Below are 22,533 nucleotides of genomic sequence, written 5' to 3'. Positions count from 1 at the left end.
AATTTAGTGTATTTTATAGAACACTGTTACTCCAGATATAGCCTACGGGTTGTGACTTTTCATAAAACCTAATGAATGTCTAGATTTGTCAGCTGTTTCAACACAGATGCACTTTGCTGATCTAATGGAAACATTTTGAGCCCAGATCCAAAATATCAATAGCTTTTAGTATCACAGATTAGTTTGGCTATTGGGTGAATTGGGATGTGGTTCTTGATAAAAAACAGCAAGTAATTTTGTATGTGTGTTTTATGATAACTGCCTCTTCAATGTCTGATGCTGAGATTTTTCCCCCTCTCTCTTTTTTTTCTTTTATTTCTGCAGAGTTTTAAGTTGAATGTAGATAGCCACTGTGCTTTGAAAGAAGCAGTGGTAGAGGAAGGACGCCAACTTCTTGAGCTTATTGTATCTCACAAATCAGGTAAATCCTTCTGAAATATTGCAAGTCTTTATGTCTCCAGACTATTAAAGAATGAAGAAGCATTGCTGTAAATTACTGCATATATTCACTTCCTTATGTATTATTAATATTTACATTATCAGATTGACCTTCAGGATTTATAAATGTTTCATATACTGCATACAATGCAGTGATACTTATAAAATGAAATACTGCCTGCAAATAGTCTGCTCATTTTATTTTGGTCTTGCTGTTCGACTGAGTTTCAATTGAAATCACATCACTGAAAACTTCACACTGACATATTCTTTGATGTAGGTGCTATGGAAATAATATTAAGATAATGAACTAGGATTTCAAATATATATATGTATTTACATACGCTGCATGAGTAATTGCATTGGTAAAGCTTTATTTTACCACTTAAACTAATTCTTACATTGATTTAAATATATTTATGAGGACTAGATTAAAATTAAAAATACCTTTTTCCTTTGGTTAGGCTTGTCTGTTTCTTCAGAGGCCTTAAATTGAGAGGAGGGAGAGAGACATTCTGATTTCCCTTTATCCCTACCACCTCCTATATTTTTAGATGTTTGCGTGACTTGTCTGCTAATAGGGTTTTAATCAGCATATACTGCTATGGAATGCCATCTTAATTTTGGCCTACTTAACATGCTTTTCATCCAGGTTGAAGTTATTCTTTGCTATGCTGTTTTCTCATCATGTTATATGTGTGCCTCTATTGTTTCACAGCATCAGACATATCTGTGTAACGTGAAAGCCATAGGAAATTACTGACTTCTATGTATAGTTCCAAAAAGATAGAGCAGCCATAGCTAAGGAGGGTAGTGCATGTCATCACAGATGTAAGTAAAGGTAATGTATAAATTACAGGAAATATTTAAAGGAAATGAAGGTAAAGACAATGTCTTTGGAGGATTACAAAATGTTTCAAGACAAAGATGATATTAGAGGGAGAGATTTCTCTGCAGTGTTCCCTACTGCAGAGAAATGACAGTTTATGTGGAATTTTTCTCTTGAAATTGTCAGCTGAAACTCAATCAAAATTTAACATGATGGCTAAAAGAAGTGTTTGTCTCTATAGCATTGTTTTCCAGGAAGAACAATACTAAAGCTTAGATTTATTGATGAGAAAACACATTAAAACTCTTGTTGCATTTATTATTTTAAATATCCTGCTAATTATTTGAATAAATATTTAAAGATGCTGTTGAGTTTACAGCTTTTATTTTTCCCCCTTCATTTTGGAGAAGGACTGAAGGACATGCTGCACATGATTGCAAGTCAATGGAAGGAACTACAGAGGCAAATCAAACGGCAACACAGCTGGATTCTTAGGGCTCTGGATATCATCAAAGCAGAGATACTGGCTACTGATGTGTCTGCAGAGAATGAGGAAGGGACTAGGAGCCCTAAGGTAAGTGGCTTGAAGTTTGCCTTATTTCCTCTTATTTCCGTCTTCTTTTGAACTAGGCACCACTGAAGTTTTCTTTCCACCCTAAGGCTTTTCATTTCTACTGGGTAAACTTTTTTTTTATAAACAAAATGAAATGCCTTACTCTGAAACAATAAAAAAAAAATCTTAGAACTTTCAAGTTTTCCAGCAAGACCTGTCTTATTGTGTGTAGAGGGGCATGAGGGGGAACATAAAACATTTAGTAAACAAAACATAAAGCATCTTTAACATGAATAATCAGAACGCTTTTAAATTGTTTTGTTGCAACTATAAATCACTATAATCAGTGCAATCACTCAGCTCTGACATCCATTAGCCGCTTGGTTACAGCAAATTAACAAAGAAGAGAGAAAGTGATTCATTATCTCATTCCTGTTAATGACTATCAGATGCATTGCTTAATTAGGGGATGGCCATTGTAGTAGGAAGAAGGTCATATGCCTTTCCACAAATCTTTTTGCTCCAAGTTTAAGTTGTCCATAATAGTGGTTGTGTTGAATACAAGTACTTTAAGAGTAAGTTATTGACACCTGTCATAATTTTGTGGATATTAATTATTAAAAAGGGCTATAGTAGTTACCAGTTGCCAAACCTAGAGTATGTAAGAGCATTTTAAATACAGACCATGTTTATTCAAATTGATGCAAGCAGTGTAGGGATACTGCACACAATGGTTTAGGGTCCATGACCTTTCATCACCATCAATCATAAATAGAGTTGTTTCTTAAGTGAGAGCACGCAGGAGAACAATCCAGTAACTCAGTATCTTGGCACACATCTGCCTGAAATGTTTAGAAAAATTCATGGCTTCTTTTTCTGGAAACATCAGAGATGGTTGTGCCGAGTGGATTTTCTGGTTCTGATGCTAGACAATTCTTGGCATTGGTATTCAGTGCTTCCAAAAGAGTAGTTTGTTGAGTGACTCTTGGCTATGATTATATTAGAAGTTCTGGTGATTTCTTACTATAATTCTTCGTAGCAAGAATGGTCTTAGAGATGGAGGAAGAATCAAGGAGAAAAATGAAACAAAAAATACAGGGAAACATAATTTGAGGAGACAGGAGATGGAATTTGAACTGATATCCCTCATCACTTGCATGATGGAAAGTGCTTCTAGGCCATACAGCTCCTCCTTTAGGAAGTAGGTGGTGGAACAACACTTGGTTTTGTAATGGGATCTGTTAAACTAAACAGACTAGCCCAAAGCTGTTTTTAGCCTGCTGGTAATATGATCCCATATCTCTGAATATTTTGACTCATCTAAGTCAATGTGGCCAAATGTTTAACAGCTTAATCAAAATTATCATGTAACAAGTATTCTAAAATCCAGCTGGATTTTTGTGATGAAAATTGTGGAATCCCTAGCTTAGAATGATTATATTCAAATATTTGCTTGAAAAGGGAGAAATGGAGGCAGGGTTTATATTGCAGTAAAATTCTCATGTAGATAGAGGATAGCTCCTTGCCCTGTGCTTTTTATCATAGAGATAGGAAACTGAAGAAATACTTTTTTTGTTTATTTGGTTTGGCTTGGTTTTTTGTTTGTTTGTTTGTGCCTACAGGTAAATTTTAAAAGAAGTAGACTAAAAAAAGAGATCAAACTAAAAATATTTGCAGGTTATTTCAGTGATTCTTGTAAGTATGTGCAGTAGAACGGTTGAATACCATCTATTTCTTCACACTAAAAGATTAACTAAAACTAAAATACAGTTAATAATATAACTGCACATTTCAGTTTGTATTTGTTTCAAAAACCAAAAAGAGCCTGAGAAGTGTAATAGAAAATCGAAAGATTATACCTAGAGGGTATTTTTATTTTTGCCTTTTTTGAGAAACTACAGAAACAGTGTTGGTGTTAGAAATCAGTAAAGAAATAGGAAAAGGAGGAATTTCAAAGACCCTAGGAAACTTTTCCCTTAGGACTTTTTAAAACATGTTTTCATAGCACTGTGGCATCTTTAATGAGAAAAGTGAAGAGTGGGAGGGGGAAAGGGATGTTCTGAGCTCTAGAAATATATTGTCAACATTTGTAGTAAAGAATTCAGATTTTGCTTAGGAAATTTTTCTCTTTTTTTATATGTAAGTTTCATAGTGGCTTAGAGTGATTGCCGTAGAAGATTTAGAATTGATTTTAAACATTTCTGATACCTAAGCTCTTCTAATATATTGCGTCCTCTGTAAAATCTTAGGAAAACAGTGAAGTCTCTAAGTATTTACTAAAACTGTTTTTCAGTCATTTTTATAAATGAAGGATTGATGACTGTATTCAGTTTAAATTGAAGGATATAAAGTTTTGCCTTCTTACTCCATTGAGAAGCCTTTAAAAATGACACATTCCAACAAGTACTGATCTAACAATATAAGTAGTACGTGAGACATACAATACTAGACTGTCCTTCTGAATCTTGAGACGCTTAGCTACAGTATATGTTTTCTTTTGGTGGAAATCAAAATAATATTCAAAATATCTGGAAAATAGGAGGAATGATTTAATATATGTGTGTATTTTTCATTTTTTTACCTTCTGAAGATGTCTGAGACCACTTGTTTTGTAAGTGATCTCTTAAATCAGGTCACTTCTCCATCACAAAAGGACTACTGGAACAGTATTGCTTTAAATAAACAGTAAAGAGTGGTATTGAAAAACAACATGATTTACTTTCATATCTAGTGGCTGTGAGTGTAAATACCCGAATATTACCCTGATCTATTTAATTCATAGTTTGCTGAAAAAGTTCATTGCTTTCTGAAGAACCTGCAAATTTGTCTTGTAACTGATGTCCTTTAAAAGCATACAAGTCTTAATAGCATTTGCCCATTGTACACATTCTCCTTCACTGAACATTGTATGGAATACTATTCTTAGTGTCACTTGCATTTTCTGCTCCCAGCATGCATTTGTACAGTTAGTTCATTACTATGATTTTTGAGATCTGGATATCTTTGTTCTGCAAGTAAATGTTTGAATTAAGTTTTTTGGGTTGTTTTGCTAACAGTTCAGAATATAACATCAGGACTTAAAGGCTGGTAGGTCAAAAGAAGAATGGTATACTCTGCAAAAAAAAAAAAAAAAAAAACAATACACACACAGTTTGTACTTCTGGACATGTTTATTTCCAGAATAATTGCTTTATTACTGAAAAACACTTCTTGTTTCCCATTCCAGCTTCAGAAAATTAAGCATGTAACTGGTTAAGACACTGGACTTAATACACAGAACATTGAAATCTGACTCAGTTCTAGGTAAAAAGCAGTGTTGGAAGATCGTGTTAACTGTAAAACGTCAGTGGGTTAATGACAGAAGCAGTCAGGATTTGAAGAATATCCTATATGGAGGAAGAGGTAAAAAAAAACACATTTAACAAAATAAACCTAAAGACACAGAAATAGTAGGTTGCTCAGGAACAGAATTTTTTAGTGGTTAAACAAACCTTTGTATAAAGGGAAAAAGAAAACCTGTGTAATTTAATCTTGATATGTAATTAAACATCTCATGCTTCCAGGATCATTTCCCACTTAGTTGCATATAATTTTACAGCTTTTACAATCATTCTAGACAAACAGTCTTCAGTACATAGAAAAATGATTTTCATTTAAAAATTGAAAACTTGGTGAAGCTGTTTAGTATTGATCACTGTTTGGGATTCTGGGAATGTTGCTTCACAGAGAGTTTTATAGTGACACTGGTCTCAGACCTCCTAGGTGTTGGACTAAACACCACAGCTCAGAACAATTATATCTTGCTCAGTCTTTTCATACGAAGACAAATTTGTGAAATGGACAACACGGCAGAGCAAAGTTTAGAGAATGGTAACAGTATTTTCTTTTTTACTTCAGACTTGTAGCTTGTCCTGGCCACCTAATCAGGCTGCTATGACTACCACATTTAGATTAATACTTTGATGTAAAAGGAATATATAAATGAAGTGTTTTGGCATCTTTGTGATTAGTGCAGAGAAATATCATACTTGTGAGTAGATAATTTTCTTTTCCTCAGTGTCTTTTATCAATTCTGTATTTCATGAGTGTGGTGCATGGGCTGTAATATTAAAAGCAACATACCAGTATTTTTTAAAAACAGGGAAGTTTATTACTGAGACAGATTTAAATATTATCAACTGATAACAGAGACCATGATTTCAGAATCTAATATTTTTACTTACATAAGCACTTGGAAAACTGGTGACCAATATATGCAATTGGAGTATTACATATATTATTGTAATGGGTAGTGCTTTGAAGTTGTCAAATGGCATATGTAACTGGCATTCATTCTCTTCTCCTTTACTTGCTTCTAGTGGAAGGGCAGGAATAACCTATGCTGGAGAGATCATTTTACTTATCTTGCTGGAGTTACTTAGATTGCAGCAGAATTTTAAAACTTTACATCTTAAACTGGATTTGTTTATTTAACTTACAGTATCCCTTTTTCTATTTTTCTACATGCAAAATCTCAGGATCAAGCTTGTGGATTAAATCCTATGTCTCATGTTTGTAATACTGTGAAATAAAATGTCAAATAAATATCCATTACTTATTCAGTAATAATTTCAAATTATTGAAAAAATAATGAAATGGAAATAAGACTTTCATCTCTGATGTACAGACATATGGAAAGGGCTTTTCATCTGGTGATACACATGCCATTCTGGTCTATCGTCTCATGGCTTAATCAAGTCTTTTTTTGGAAAAGAAATGTACAAGAAAAGTTTATATTTGTGCTTTAGAAGAAGTAATTTTTTCCTCTAATGTGTCCATAATGAGCCACATTCCCATCTAAATATGAGAGAGTTTTATTTCATGAGTGCAACACCTCAAAGATGAGACATTAAACTGAAGTTGTAACCACCTTTACCCAGGCTTACTTCCAGTATCAGTAATTACCATCTGCCACCTTAATTCTTTGCAGTTTCAGCTGAATGTGTTAGTCTCTTCTGTTCAGAACAACTGGATAGTCTTGGGCACAGTTAAATAGTTGTTACCTTTTACTGGTGAAAACGATGCTTTATAATATCCTGCAATGTATTTCTGTGCTGAAGAGTATTACAGCAAGTCTGCAGTTCACCATTGACTACCTCAAAGATGGTAATAGGGAAGTGCTTTCCTGTAATTAGAACAGAAGGTTCTGATATGTTGCCACTGAGGCATAGTCTTATATTGTTGAATATTTAAAATGTTATCTATACATAAATACTATTATTGTGCCTAACAGCTGAACAGTTTAAAAGCATTCATGTGACATTTCAATTCTGAATCTTTGGAAACTTTGGAAGCCTAGACTAAAGATACTGTCATCTCAGTCTTAAGTACAAATAATGCTGTTAATTCTGCCGTACTAGAAAAAATTAATTGCAGTTATAATTTTGCTTAGCTTTAGGTATTTAAGTATATGAAATTACAGTAGTCTTGATCTGTCAGCTTCTTTGGTGGGAATTTGAACCATGTATGAGTTGGCCAATGAGATGAAAAGGGTAGTGGTATTTACAAAATCCTTCTGTAAATCAATAGACATAATTTTGGTTTTGTGAGGAATAAGCCTGTCTTTTAGTGCTTTTACTGGAGCATGTGAAACATGACTGAGTTCTTTTGATATTCATTGTTATCCAAATAAAGGATTGAAAACATTCATTAAGAATTTCCAAGCTAATCAAAACAAGCTATGTTGATGTAACAATGAAAAGAACATAAAAAGGAAGCAAGAGGAAGGAAAATTTGTGTCTTTTAGCACAGTTAGGAACTTCAAGTTCCTCCATTTTCTAGTTTTTAATACCTTGCTTTATAGGTTATGTAATTTTGATGTTACAGACATCATCTAGACTGTGCACAGACATAGCGATCATTGTAACCAAAAGTATCTTCAGGAAGGATTTGAAAGATGACATCATAATTCTACACACCATTTTAGAGTGGAGGAATAAAAGGACAGAGAAAGACGGTTTAAAATAAGTGTAGAAGCAGAAACTAGCATTGCCAAAAGGAAAGTCTGAATATGGACTATTGAATGGGACTTACTTGTAGTGAGTCTTTGTTGAAGAAACAAGAAGAAAGGGATCTGCTGAAGGGTATAAAAGATGTGACTGTGGCAACTGAGAAGAAAAACTTTGTTGACTGTAGTACTGTGTCAGACTCAGAATTAGCTGAAATATTTTGTGTGATAATTTAAGTACAGATAGAAAGAAAACAGAGTTTTAGTACTGTTTAGTACCTTTCTGGTACAGGGCTTTTTATTGGCAAAACCAGTGCCTTGACAATAATGTCTGACTCATCATATTTTGAAGCAAAATTTTCTTCAACTAAGCAGAATCTTTCAAAAACCCAGGCAAATCCAAAGTAATCAAGTAATCTCTCATGTACAGTATGATTCATTTAAGCTTCTAAATGTGTATAACCTTAAATTGATGTTTCATACAGAATAATATTCATAAAACTGCCACAATTCTTCTGTCTTTTATTTTATATCTATCCTTGAGTAAAGGAATTATGTAGCTGAACAAGTTCTTGCTTTGTTAAAATACTTTAACTGAGCTAGTAATTTTTGGGTGATTTTACATTTCCAAGCTGATAAAATATGAATTTTTGTGTCATTAGACCACAGCCTTTTTACCAAGCATAGGTATAAGCAACCTGAACCTTGGCCAGCTCTTTTACAAGGGCTTACTCCTCAACACCTGAGAGAAGCAGGGGTCAGAACTATTGTTCCTTTTCCAGAGGGACAATGTTGCATTTCATATGGATGTTCATAAGGATTTACACATCTGAGATCTTCCAGGAAAGGCTGTAAATCAAATTATGTCATAGGTAGCCTTCTCTTTTGTCTCTGTGAACCCATTGTGGATTGTGGTGGTGGTTGGCTGCTTCATAGGGAAAGAGGATGTGGGTTCTCCCCAAATGCTTTCCTGCCAATTGGCTGGAAGGTGACAGTCTGTATTACTGAGGCTACCTGGGATGAATCTAATTCAATGTTTTGAGGGTAAAATGTTTCAATAATAACTAAATTTTTAATTTCGTGATAACGCCTGGCGAAGGTGCACGATTATGCAGTTGGGCTTGTAAATGTAACACTAGACCACTGCTTTTGGAAGTAATTTTCAGTTGATAGATTTTAAGTGTTACATATCTATAAGAGCTCTATTTTGGAAATGTTTCTTTTGTTCAAATAGTAATAGTTTTTTTCCCAGAACAATTGAATCAAAAGCATCAAAGGTGCACAAAAAACCTGGCCTTAGATGTGTTGTCAGGTTCCACATGGTAGATTCACTCTTGTTTATTGGAACTCTTTCTCTTGATTTCCTAATTGTATGCTTTTTAGTGGGCAGGAGGAATGATTTTGTGTTTAATTTAGAACTTCCCTTCACAGAAAAATGAAAAAATCCAAGCAGTCACTCTTTGGACTGCAATGAGACAAGACAAATGCATAATAACTCCATCCTAAACCTCATCTTTCAGGTTACATGAGGCCTCGTAAAACTTCTCTATATCACAAGTTAACTAAATATTTTTCTAGTTTTTCAAGTAATGATGTCCCTAAAGTCTTGGTCAAGCAAATCTGGGTTCCATAACTCAGAGAGATTGTTTTCTCGTATATCCATCAATCTCCTGCAAGTTCTATATGACAGTACTGTTTCCTTAGCATCTAAAATAATTTTAATAATTTTTAACAAGTCAAATTTCTAAAAAGTAATGAAGGTCCTCATTTTTTTTTCATTGACTCTGACAGTAATCTTATCTCTGATTTATTTAGCTCACTACCAGGTTTAAAATTGAGAGAGCCACACTTTAAAAATAATATTTTTTTACAGCTAGATTGTATCTACTATTAAGGACAATATTCAATCCTGTTATGAAACATAGGTACTTATTAAACCAGCATATTATAAAATTTACTGCAAAAATATCAGAAGTCATATTTGAATTGAAGATGTGAACAAGTACTCTGAGGTATCTGTGGTACTTACCATATGCTTCTACAATTTTTACACCTTGGTGATTCTAAATATTTTATATTGATTACTTTTAGCAGCTATTGCCTTGTTAATATCCATCTCTGTTAGTAGAAGCAGTTATGCTTACATAGTTAGCAAAGAAATTATGACTTTTTTTCTACAGGAATGAGAAGGGTTACATTCTATTAAAACATAGATCAAGTTCAGTTTGAAAGATATTTTAAATCTAAATCTCTCCTCTGAGAACAAGTGCAGACTAAGAACTTGATGAGAATAGATCTTTAAACCAGCATATGCCCAAGGGGCTTATTTTATCATAATGCTATTTGAATTTGAACATCATTACCTGGAATTCTGAAAGTATGTTAGGCTGTTTTTACTTCCCCTGTGTAAGTAGACCAACTCTGACAAGTTTTATTTAGGCAAAAAATCCCATTTGGGTTTTGCCTGTATTTGAAAATGTAAAATGTTCACATGAATACATTTCTTTAAGTGACATAAACAAAGTATTAACCACTCAAGAGCCTTGATTTCCTATTTTGCCAGTATCTGTCCATTCTGCTGTCTCTACACAATCATATTGTTGCATTTTTGTTATTTTGTTTTTTATAGAACATATTTTCAGAATTGAATATTGGTGGAAGCTTTCACCTATTCATATCTGCCCATTGTTTCATGTGCTTCTCAGATTTCTAGAAAAATAGACATTTAATAACTTCTAGTAACATGCACACACAAATACAGATTTATTTTACTGAAAAGTCAACATCTCCCAGTCTAAAGCAGAAATTTGTAGGATAGCCTGTCAGAGCTATTACTTTTCTACTTCTCTATAAGTGTTCAGATGTCACTGTTGAGGCAGGACAGGAACAAAAGGACTCCAGTTAGAAGGTGAGAAGAAAACTGATTTATTTCAAATGCACCGCTCTATTTATAGAGAACATCGTGCAGACTAATTTCATTGGTCTTAAAGTAAAATATCTCACACCACTGGTGTGTTCTGGATAACTCATGGTGGCAGAACATATCTGTAAACAATGTGAACAACAAGAGAGATAGAGAATTATTTACATTCCTTTCCAATTCTCTCCCAGGCCCAGCCTGGTTAGAAACCTCTCTTTTTCTCTCTGACTGAACTGAGAATACCCATATTCAGAATCCCTTGAGCTCAATCAAGATTTTAGAGCACAGCAGAAAAAGAGCTTTTTTAAAATTTATTTTTGAGTTTGAGGTCACAAGTTGATGGGACATACTAAAATAAATTAATAAATAAGCAAGTGAAAATAAAGAATCCAGCTGACTAAAAATGTCTTGGTAAGACAAGTTTGTGGTTGAATTTAAAGACTGTGATCACTAACAAAGCAAATTAGTTGAAATTCAGATCTTTTCAGTTCAGTTTCTCATCTCTTATTCCTGCTCCCTCTCCCTCCATGCCATCTGTTGCTCTTCAAAACAGTTTCAGCAGGATCACAAGTGAAATATAGGACAGGAGTGTGTGGGGAGACTCTCTCCCAGAGCTCACTGCTGGCAGTGCAGGGGGACGGAAAGTCTGGCACGCCACAGGCATTGTGTCTGACTTCTGACAAACGTGCTGCTGGTCAGATCGAATGGTAAAGCTTGAATGTGTCTTCTACCCATGTGTTGTTTACCAGTCATCACAATGGTAAATATTTTGGCTTGATCAGATGATGTGGCATGAGATCTAGGTGTTGGACTTACAAGGTTATCATCTTCTATCTCTACTAGTCTATTTTTTTCCTAGCTCTGGTAGTAGCAATGCAATATCAACTCATGCTTCTCATCCTAATTACCTCTGGTAGTGCAGGATTTAGTGGTATAAACTATCATTGTCTTCTGTACTGAGATGCTTTTTTCTTTTCTTTTTGTGCCAGACTGTTCCACCATGTTTTGCTTTTGAAAAAAAATCATGTTTGCAAATCTAATGTTTCCCTTTTGAGATAGACTCATAGAAATCTTGTACTTTAAATAGGACAGCTCAATAGGGATGCTATTGTCAATTGTCATCTCTAAAGATTGTTGCTTCTGTTAATAGCATTCTAACTTTGCCATTTTATTAAACTTATATTATTGGTCTGAAAACAAAAATTACTGCTTTATTCCATTAAAGAGTGACTGGCATGGCACTCCTCTGATCTTTAAAAAGAAATTTTACTTTCATTGTATTTGTGCATTAAATTAATGCTCCTATCTACAGAATAAACTAACTTCTTATAAATATTACTGTGCTTAATTATCAGTTAGGTATTTGAGTTTTTGCTGTTATAGTTGATGTCCAAGAGTGATTAAATGTGTAATAGAGAACAAAAAAAAACATTGATGTGAACAAAGATACTATGAGATAAAGGTAAATTTTATCTTCTTCATGCTTTTATTCTTTTAAAATTATTTTAATTACTTCTATACTCAGCATGATTTGGTGGCATTTCCCTTTGTTTTTTTTGCAATACTTATTATTTTAGTCTTTCAGAACATCTTCTAGCAGTGATTTAACTTGTAGTATCTTTCAGTTCTAGTCTCAGCTGTGTACTTTAAGCATCTGTTCTTCACTAGGGTAGTCACAAAAGAGAAATCAGGTAAAACAATGTTTGAAAGAAAAATCTACTTGGACATCCTGCATTTTCAAATTGACTTATTCTTAAATGTCTTGTGGCATAGTATACTTGACTACATTTAATCTTTAAATGCAAAGTAATGTTACAGATTTCGCTAGTTTTTTTAAGCCAATCTATTAGAAGGCAACAGAATATGGTGCTGAGAATATATGTGTGACCTGACTTCTTGATGTGTATTTACATTATGGGGGGAAAAAAAATCAGTAGAGCATTTGGTGAAATATAGACTAACATTAAAAAGCCTGCCAGATGCTTATGTTAAAGTATATGTACATTTGTATGTCAGGTCTAGTATGTTAAAGTATATATACATTTGTATGTCAGGTCTAGTAACTTTTGGGTAATACCGTTTCGGGGTTTTTTTTTTGTTGTTGTTGTTTGGTGGTATTTTTTTTTTTTTTGTTTGGGGTTTTTTTTGGTTTTTTTTTGGGTTTTTTGTTTTTTTTTTTGGGTTTTTTTATGTTTTTTTAGTATTTTTCTGGATTTTTAATTAAGCCTTTCTTAAAGTATCTCTGATGCTTTAAGATGCTCATTTATTGATAATTATACTTACCCAAAATAGTGTAACTAATGTGGGAAATACAATGGGGACTGCATCACATTTAGCAATTTAAACTTGTTCCTTAAACACCTGGAAGTAACTGCAACAAAAATATGTTTGGTAGTAGTGTACTTTGCCATATCTCATGGGCAGCTGTAAATGTTAATTACAGTTAACCTAAGATGGCTTTAAATGCAAAATGGGTTTTCTGACCAGAAGACAGGTGGTATGCCATATTCTTTTATAATCGCCCCATAGCATGCTTTATGAACCATCATCACACCATACATAAAGAATAGCTCATCTGGGCATGTACACTTCATTTCTTCATCCTATTTTTTTCTCTGTGAAGTCATGTTGTAGAAAGGAGACAGGCGTTTAGCACAGAATGCCTTAATCCTTGATTTTATGAGCCCTAAGAAAATTTTAAGTATGGCTGATGCTGACAGTCTACATCATCCCTTACAGAATGAGGAAAAATCTTGAGAAAAGAGAACGAAAATTGCAAAGGAAAAAGTTCAGATCTGATTAAGACCTCAGCACCACGTGTTCTGAAATACTTTGACTTAAAGCTATGATACATCATTGAAGTTTAGAATGGTGCATTTAGTATTGCTTGCATTCAAGGATTATCATTTCAGTTTGGAGGAAGGAGACAAGAAGAAGGTGTCTGAGGTCAGGTCGGCTTGTCTTTTCTATCCTTGCTGTTGATTTGGCAAATTTTCCTGGAGACTACAGGGTTACTGAGTACTTGTATTACTTTATACAGGCTGCCCTTCCTTCTTAGATTTGAGGGGCAAGCAGTTAGAGCATTGCATAACACCCAAATACTACTAGAACTGCAAAATGTAAAGATAGATGCAAAAACTAGGGTAAACTTATCTTTTAAAAATTCTGTGTGTAGTAAGATGAAACAGCCCTGAAACAAGGAACAGATGTATGTGCTCAATTTTTTCTAAATATGACAATTAATGGGTTTGTTTGCAAATCTGGGGTTTTTTGATATTAATTAGTCAAGAACAATAAGGTTTAAAAGTTCATACTTTTCTAATGTAACAAAATGCTTTTAGATATTGGACAGAAAATGTATTAAGACAATAAACAGAATAAATCTAAGTTCGTCTTTTTGCTAGTTCATTTATTTGGGCATTGATTCTTACTCTTCACTATAGGGACTGTATGAAGCATCCATATTTATCTCAGTAGACTCATTCCTGACATGTATAGCTACAAAGGCTTTTGTTTGTAAAGTATCAGCTAATTAAAATAAATCTATAATTAAACATGAAAAATATTGATTTCCAATTCAGCGAATCCTAGGAATATTATAATAAGTTTGGTTTTAATTCCCGAAAAACATATTAAAATTAACTTTTCTCCCATTTATGTAATGCATATAACTAAACTTCCTACTGTGAGACAGTTTCATTTATTGTTATTTGTAAACAGCTTAGTAAAGATGCATAGTGGATTGGTCTAGAAACTCCTTGAACAGTTTCTTTTGAAATAACACTACATACGTTAAGCTCAATTACACATCCAAACAGCCACAACACACTTTTGGTAATTTATTCATTGATTTAACATAGTACCCAGAAGAGTCATGCCTGCTGTCAATTTTGTAATATATTATGTTTTAAATATACTCATGCTCACCCATGCACGCCATTAAGGTGTGCATAAACCTGTGTTTTTCTCTCTTGACAGCTATAAATGTTTGTTATTATTACACAAAACATATGTTCATGTTGTTTTTGTCTAAATTATTCTATCTGGGGCTATAAAGTTTTAATGTTATTAGTTGCCCTTAGAATTTTAATGTTTCACTGCTGTAACCTTCTTAGGATTTCTCTGCAATTAAATAGAAACTATTTCACTACAGCCTGGAAGAACAATATATTTTATACTTATAAAAAAATCCTTCTTGCTCCATTTTCTTCCATTGTAGTAAACTGTCTAGCTGACAAGGCTCTATACATTGCAGTCCTACCTGTAGTATTTTCTAGAACTGAATAGAATATTATACTTTCGTGTGGTATTGTCATTAATAAAAAACCTAGCTTAAGTCGTTTAAGATAGAAGGCAAGTCATAAGCAGTTTGCTTTGAAAGCCCTCTTCCTGTTGTTCTCTGTTGTCCCCTTATTCAGAAAATACAGAGGAACCTCAATCAATGTAACACTTATACTATGAAAAAAGCTGAGGCTTTAGGAGACGAAATATTAATGTGAAAAAATAATGTGGAGAAATTTCTACTCTGTTTTCTTTTAAATAGCAGCAGTATTGGCAATAGGAAAATGGTTCCCCCACCTTTCAGTTTTAGAGGCCTTTTTTCTAAAGACAGTGAGCAGATGGGAATTCATCCAGGACATGAAAAGATATTTACTGCTTTTAAATAAGCAAAGGCCTCACTTAGGCTATTCTTTTCTGCATACTGGCTTAAGGCATTATAAGGACTTACTATTTTTCATGTGTTTTGGACCAAAATAGAGGAAGTAATGTACAATTGTGCCATGCTGTCTTTAAACAGCTGACATTTTCTATCTTATCTCTAAATATAGCACACTGGTATTTCTACTAGGTTCTTCAGTCTATATTCCTCAATCTGACCATAACACTATTCATGTGAAGAGGTACAAGAGTGGTCAGAATATTCAAAATAAACCAATTAGAAAATGCTCACTCTCTTAAATTGGTTAGGTAAGATTTGTTTTAGGAAAAAGAAATAAGATATTTCTAAGTGAATTTGTGCAAAATACTTGAGGTACTTCAGCTTGAGAATTTGAATTGGAAGGTGTTTCATGAATCTTATATTAAAAACTGAGGAAGAGGCCATGCTTAATGACATTAGTAACTATTAATGCTTAGTATTTTTGAAGCACGGCATATGTAAACATCATAATGCCTTTTGAAAAAAGGTAATTTTCACAGAGAAAGGAACCAAGGCAAAGAAGGGAAAGAGCTTTCCCCACAGCTACAGTGTGAGTTGTTAGGCCAGCTGGAATTAGAATGCAGCAGTTTCGTCTTACAGACCTGTGTTGAGCTCATTGAACCAGTAATTCACACTTTTACAGTTATATCCTTTAACATTTAATGCTTCCAGGACTCTGCCGAAAAGATTTCTTTCTTTATGAAATTTAGTTCTCTGCCTCCAAATTTAATTTGACTTGCCTGTTTTCCTTGCTCTTCTTTATGTGTTCTTCCATTCACTTTTTTCCTTTGGCTTCCATTATGGTCCTAAATATTTCTGTCCTATTATAATTAATTCTTTGTCCTTCTTTTTCCACATGCCATTAAGGAATTGTGTCTTTTCAGCCCCAACAATATTTCTTGTTTTTGTTCCTCCTTATCTCTCGGCATCTCAAACCTGCCTTCAGAACTGCTCTACTTTACAGGGCCACAGTTGCAGCTCACAAACATTATTTCATAGCACCCTAATTTCCAAGATTTTAATTATATCTGAAGTTTTGCCAATTATATGGTGAACTTCTGCATTGGAAAGAATAAGACCATAGGCTTCTATAGTCAGAACTGAAAAGCCTACAATAGAAAAAAATGTATCATTTGTTGAAGAATAGAGATAACGGGGGAAAAGCAGTGTGTCAAGGTACTTGGTTAAACAATAATCTCTTACAGAGCACTCATTACTGCTAAATAATTGCCTGTGTTGGGAGAAAGGTTTCTATGTGAAGAGAGGTTCAAGAAGGTCAGTTATCTAGTGGTAATGACCGTAGCGGTCATTAAAGGGTATTAATGTTATTAAGAACAGAACTTTAACTTTTTATTGAAGTTTTTATTTAAATTATATTAACTTTGATTCAACTTTTAATTGAGGTGCAACCATCCAAATTCTATAGTCAGGAACCAAGAAGTAATGAACATAAAATTACATGTTCTTCTGATAGGCTGATGGGTCTTTAATATATTATAATTTCAGTAGTCTCTACAGAGCAGTTCTTAGTATAAAACTATTCAGAAGTATTCTATTAGAATTAGGGCTGGGTGACTGATTCAGGAAAAAAACCCATCTTGACCCATAGCAAATGTAGACAGTATATTATCTGAATCAAAAAGAACTTCTTTTCATAAAAATTGTTGTATGCAACCTCAAAACACTTGCTAAGTTAAAGCAGTCCTCTGGTGCCTAAAATGATCTGGTTTAAAAACCTGATGTGTGGCGGCAACAGCACTGATTTCCTTCTGAAATGTATAGTTCTGTACTAAGATCAGTGCTGTTGTACAGAGAATCTCATACTGAAAGTACATAAGGACAGTACTACTGTTGTCCTTCCAGACACTACAGGAACCAGAGTCAGGGTTTGGCAGGGGCTCCCAGGAACCTGAAACACCAGCTACTACATGGTAGGACTGAGCTAGTACTGAGTAATCCTCCTGGTCCAACTACTTTTGTTGTATTTTCTCTAGGACATTTAAGGAATAGGCTACTGGATAAGTCCAAAGGGCTGAAGCACTAGAGAAGAGACGTGACACTGGAAAATTAACTCTTAGGGATCCAGGGAGTATCACTTGTCATACCACCTTCTACTCTTGCAACAGAATTTTTTTGTCCTTGCCTTTCAAACCTGAGGATACAGTAACATGCTGTAAAATAAAAAATCAAACCCATCATGCTACCAGAACAAAATACTAAACAGGGCTTCATTTACATGGAGGAACGATAGGCAAAACCATGGCTGATCTATGTTAGGAGTTAATCACATTGCCAAGTGCATGTCTGGGCAGGTGCTAAGAGACCTGGGTAAGAAAGAAGCAGCATAGCCTGCTGAGGATTGCAAGCTGAACAGAATCCTCCACGCTGTCATGGCAACTTTTCAAGGTACAATTTCAGAGCCAAAAGCTATATTGTATTTATGAAAACCCATGACATTGAGAGAGATCTAGCAGTCTTATAAAGTTGTAAGGAGGAAAGAATCTCAGGTTAAGGCATTTATAACAAAGGAGAACATCCTATCCAAAAGACTTTTTGCCGCTTTTATGTTAACACATTAGATAAAGCAAACAGTGTCAAACAGTAGTTATTTATTGCATTGTTACCTGAAAAGGTTTTTTTAGTTTTTTTTTTGTTGGTTTTTTTTTTTGTTTCTTTTTTTTTTGTTTTGTTTTGTTTTGTTTTTTTTTTTTTTTTTTTTTTTTTTTTTTTTTTTTTGTTTTGTTTTTTTGTTTTTTTTTTTTTTTTTAGTGAAGAAAAGTGCCAATTGACCTTACTAGAGGAAAAAAAAGACCTGGGTTTTGGAAATGTTCTCCGTGTTTCCAAAACTTTCATGAGAATATTAAACTTTCAGTTCCATTGTTGATTATATATTTCTGTAGTTTCAACATGTGGAGTTATATACCATTCTATGAAAGCATCCTCTCCTTCTAAAATCCTTTGAACTTGTTTTATAATAGGTACAGACTTGGGGAATACTTTGTATTAAATTGGTCTACTGCCATTTTCTTGCAGAGAAATTTACCATAAGAACTGATTATGGCTGTTTTCCTCTTTTAAAAGCAAGTAAAGGGCTTTACATTTTTGGTAGGAAGCCAGGTTTATGTCATTTAGACATGTCACATCATTATGAAAACATAATTCATCATAACACACTATAACAATGTGATCTACTGAGCTGCTGACTCCTCTTGAAAAATTGGAAAGTGGTGTGCATATTTCCGTGCAAAGAACTACTTCAGTATTATAGAGCATTTTCCTGGGGCTACCTGGTGGAGTGGTCTAATATATTACCCTTGTAACTGGCAGAAGATAGGTTCTAAAAAGTGATGTGCAAGTCTTTGTGGTTCTAATTCATAGGTACATGACATTTACAAAAAATCATAGAAGAAAGTATTAATAGACATTCTGTAAGGTCATTTAGTTCTCTGCCCTACCCAATGCACAAAAAGTTAAAAAGCATCTGAACTGTTTCTGCTGTTTGTGCGTTTTCTTACAGTCAGACAGTGCTGGGTATTCTGTAACATCCAAAACAATTTCTTCCAGTGCTTAGCAAATTTGAAAGCTTTTTCCTACTCTCTTGACTAAATTTACCCTACAGCCATTTATACACAGTTGTTCTTGTCCTATCCCCAGAAGACAGAGAGAATTGTTACTTTATCCTGTGTGGCAAGCTCTGATATATTTGAAGATCACCATCAATTTGCTATTATATTTCACATTGTATGGGCTTGTTCTGTCAAACTGTAATCAGAGTATAAAACTAATAATAAATGAAGGTCAAGATATCTTCCATGGTAAACACACAAAAAAAGAAGTGTTATCCTCTAAGGTCTAGGGTGTTTTAATACTTTGCTGTTCCAAACTCCTATTTTCTTTAGTAGACATAACTCTCTGGCCAACCTCTTTATTAGGACAAAGTTTCTTTTCCTTTGATGAATATGTGGATATATTCCTTGATTGTACAAGGAATGAACTCCTGCATTTAACTTGCTAGTAAACAAATGTTTACTCAAGGAGCTGTACGCTTTCTCTCCTACTCCTGTTGTTGATGCTTTAAATTCTCCTCATTGTGTAATGTACCTTCTTCTGGACCTTTCATCCCATAGTAATATGAATGTTTAAAAACTATGGGTTAAGACAGTTGTTTTTAGTTTTTACTATGTCTTGAGTAACTTCAGTGTTAGTAACAGTCAATGTCTTTGGGATGTTTCATCCACAGGGTTCTCCTTTGAAGGAGACCTTAATAGAAGACAAATAGATGAGTAGGTGGGGAGGTGGAGCACTGGCCAGATAAAAGCAAAAATACTTTATAGTATTCATCACAAAGCATTATCTATGTTATGATCTTATTAAGGATAAAGATTAACATAAGTAGAGCTAAGAAAGTTCTCAAAGGCTGCCAGAATTGTGATGTCTGTAGAAATGCACCATGATTAAGGATAACAAAAATTGTTGGTGGTAGGAGTTTGGAGAAATGGGGGAAAACAACACTAGAAGGTGTAGACACTCCATGTGTGCATCGTGGTAGCTAAAAATTAGGGGTCAAACTCATGTTTGTTTGAATATTTACAGTCCTTTCTCATTTGCCCGTGGGAATGGTGTAGTCTGGAGTAAAGAATTTGTGGAGAAGGAAGATATCTGAAGCAGGCTAAATCTGATGAAAAATTGAAAAAGCAATGATAAAAATATAAGGAATAGAAGCAATATAATGGGTCAGAAAATAAAATAGCTATCTTTTCTTGTTTAATGGCCAGCCTATTTAAACAAGGAAGAGGGCTCTAAGCTTGCTGGAATCAGAGCTGCTGTGCATTACCTGTTATGAATGGGTATTGTTTTTCAGAGGTGGTAAAACAATGGGGAACATGCATGACACCACCAAATGATGCAGTTATGAATGTTACTGAAGATGTATCTGGAGAAGTTACAAGTACAAAAACACAGCAGGAATGAACAGGCTAGGCAGACCTAAAACTTATTTTCCTGGAGCAAACTGATGCTGCAATCAGAGCTCTCCTGGAAAAGCTCAGCTGCTGTCAGAAACTTTTCCCAGAAGAGGTAGAGACAGGAGCTGTATGAGCAGTCTGGAATGAGTAATAATGCCCATCCTGTGGTAGTACCACTGCATATGCATTTCATGTTTTCTGGGTTTAAAGTGTGCAGTGAAAATAAAATAAGACAAATTTTCATGCTGTCTAGTTTATTTTGAGAATTTTCTGAAAGATCAGCTTGAGTAGAGTTACTTCCTTATAAGAGAACTAATATTATCCCCAAAGACTGGGAAAAAAACACCTTTAAAAATCATTGACTATATGAATGAGTCATCTTTTGACAACTCTCATATGAATTACACTGTTAGGCTCATGTGTGCTATGTGAGCAATATTGTCAGAAAAGTCAAATCTGCACAAGCATTGATTTTTAACTGTAATTGAAAAGCTTAGTGTCACATAGTATCTGGTTCCAATTTGTGACTTTGATTTGTAGGGATTGTGAACTAATCTTGCTATCACATGTTACATTTGTAAACCAAAGTTTTAAATTGTGCTGATCAGACATATGTAGAAAATCACAGCTGCACTGCAGACTTGCACCTGCAGTTTCATCTTTTCTAGCCCCTATTCAGGGCACACTTGTAAGCTATGAGAAAATTTATGGTGTGGGAAACCTATATTAGTAGTGTATACATTATATGTGTACCAGAAACAAGTGAATAGGAAGTAAGATGTAGTTCTGTTTTATAGTTAGAGAATCAGAGGCAAAGAGATGGCAGTATGATTAAGAAGTTCAGATAGCAGGTCAGAAACAAAGCAAAATCAGATACATATGTCCTGACTCTCTGTTGCTCTCTATGACTCTGCAAGTCCAGTCTGCTTCAATTTCTAGACCAGTGGTAGCTACCTAAATGTGGTGGAACATAGTGCAATTTATCTTCAATTAGCAAAGAGTGCTAGAAGAGCTCCCACAGGCCATGGTCAGCAGTGATACTGTTTCTTTTGCATTTAAAAGCTTGTTTACACGGTGAGCACGTAGGAATTCTTACTAAATTTATGAAGTTATTGTGCAAAAGCTAAAGAGCATTAAATTCCCATATGGATGCTATGAAGTCACCGTGGCTTGCTCTATCTCGTTTGAGAAGGATTAAGCTACACGAAATTAAGGCCACTTTAGTCCTGAATGAGTGTCCATGAGTGTTAATGCACTTTAACTCACACACATTGGTTTTGAAACATTAGTTAATTAATCTTCCAAATCTTTTCCCCTATTCTAGTAAGGGCACAGAGAGCTTCCAGAGATGTTGATTCCCAAAGCAACAGTGAGTTAATTTTTTTTTTTTTTTACATCTCTCCTAATATGACATTTTCTGAAGGCACATATTCTTAAATATTTCAAATTCTGTATTTAAACACATAATTTCTAAATGTGCAGTTTTATTATTTTGCTTATTTAAACTTCAAAAGCTCCATCTCTAATAGATTATGTATGTTGACATCATAATTGTGTCAGAATAGAACTCAGTACAATTCAGTAAATGGCAATCATTTTTAAAGGGGGACATGTCGCATAAAAATACAGAGAGTTACATATACATTTTCCACAAAAGACTATGATTTCAGATAAGTATAAAGAGACTTTTCAATAGATCCTATACCAGGCATACCTGTATTTAGAACAGAAAACTGATATTGCAAATAAAGGATGAATTCTGGTAGGTGGAATTGTTATTACCCATAATAAAAATAATTCCTCTAAAGATGTTTGTAAGCTGGATGTTGAAAAGTAGCCAAATGGACATTAATTTAAATGGAATGAAAGAACTGTATGAATGAAAAAATGAAAAATTGGTCTGAGTTCATTCATCTGTTATTATTTTCTTAAATGTTCATCTTGAGTGCAGCTATTTGAATAGGAAGCTCTCTAGCTATAAAAAGGGACCTTTGAAATTTCTCTGGGTTTTTTTCTGTTGCCTAACTTAACACTGTGTAATTGATAAAAGTAACCCTCAGATAAAACTGCCTGAAAAAATATGCTTGTTTTCTCTCATCCCAGACCAAGATAGATCCAGAACATTACAAAGCTGTTTATGTTGT

The 22,533-nt window shown here is 34.2% G+C and overlaps 1 protein-coding gene across 1 annotated transcript in view; it reads left to right on the top strand.

The window, feature by feature from the left end:
- AKAP6 (A-kinase anchoring protein 6) overlaps nucleotides 1-22,533 on the top strand; it is a 214,800-nt gene that overhangs the window by 74,124 nt on the left and 118,143 nt on the right. The window contains exons 5-6 of the mRNA XM_053946534.1: nucleotides 325-421; nucleotides 1,678-1,841. Coding sequence (XP_053802509.1) covers nucleotides 325-421; nucleotides 1,678-1,841 — 261 coding nt within the window. The remainder of the gene's footprint in view (nucleotides 1-324; nucleotides 422-1,677; nucleotides 1,842-22,533) is intronic.

The sequence above is a fragment of the Vidua chalybeata genome, chromosome 6 (assembly GCF_026979565.1).
Source record: "Vidua chalybeata isolate OUT-0048 chromosome 6, bVidCha1 merged haplotype, whole genome shotgun sequence".
Taxonomy (NCBI): domain Eukaryota; kingdom Metazoa; phylum Chordata; class Aves; order Passeriformes; family Viduidae; genus Vidua; species Vidua chalybeata.
Note: the sequence above shows the minus strand (reverse complement) of the source record. Positions and strands in the feature narration are given on the sequence as shown.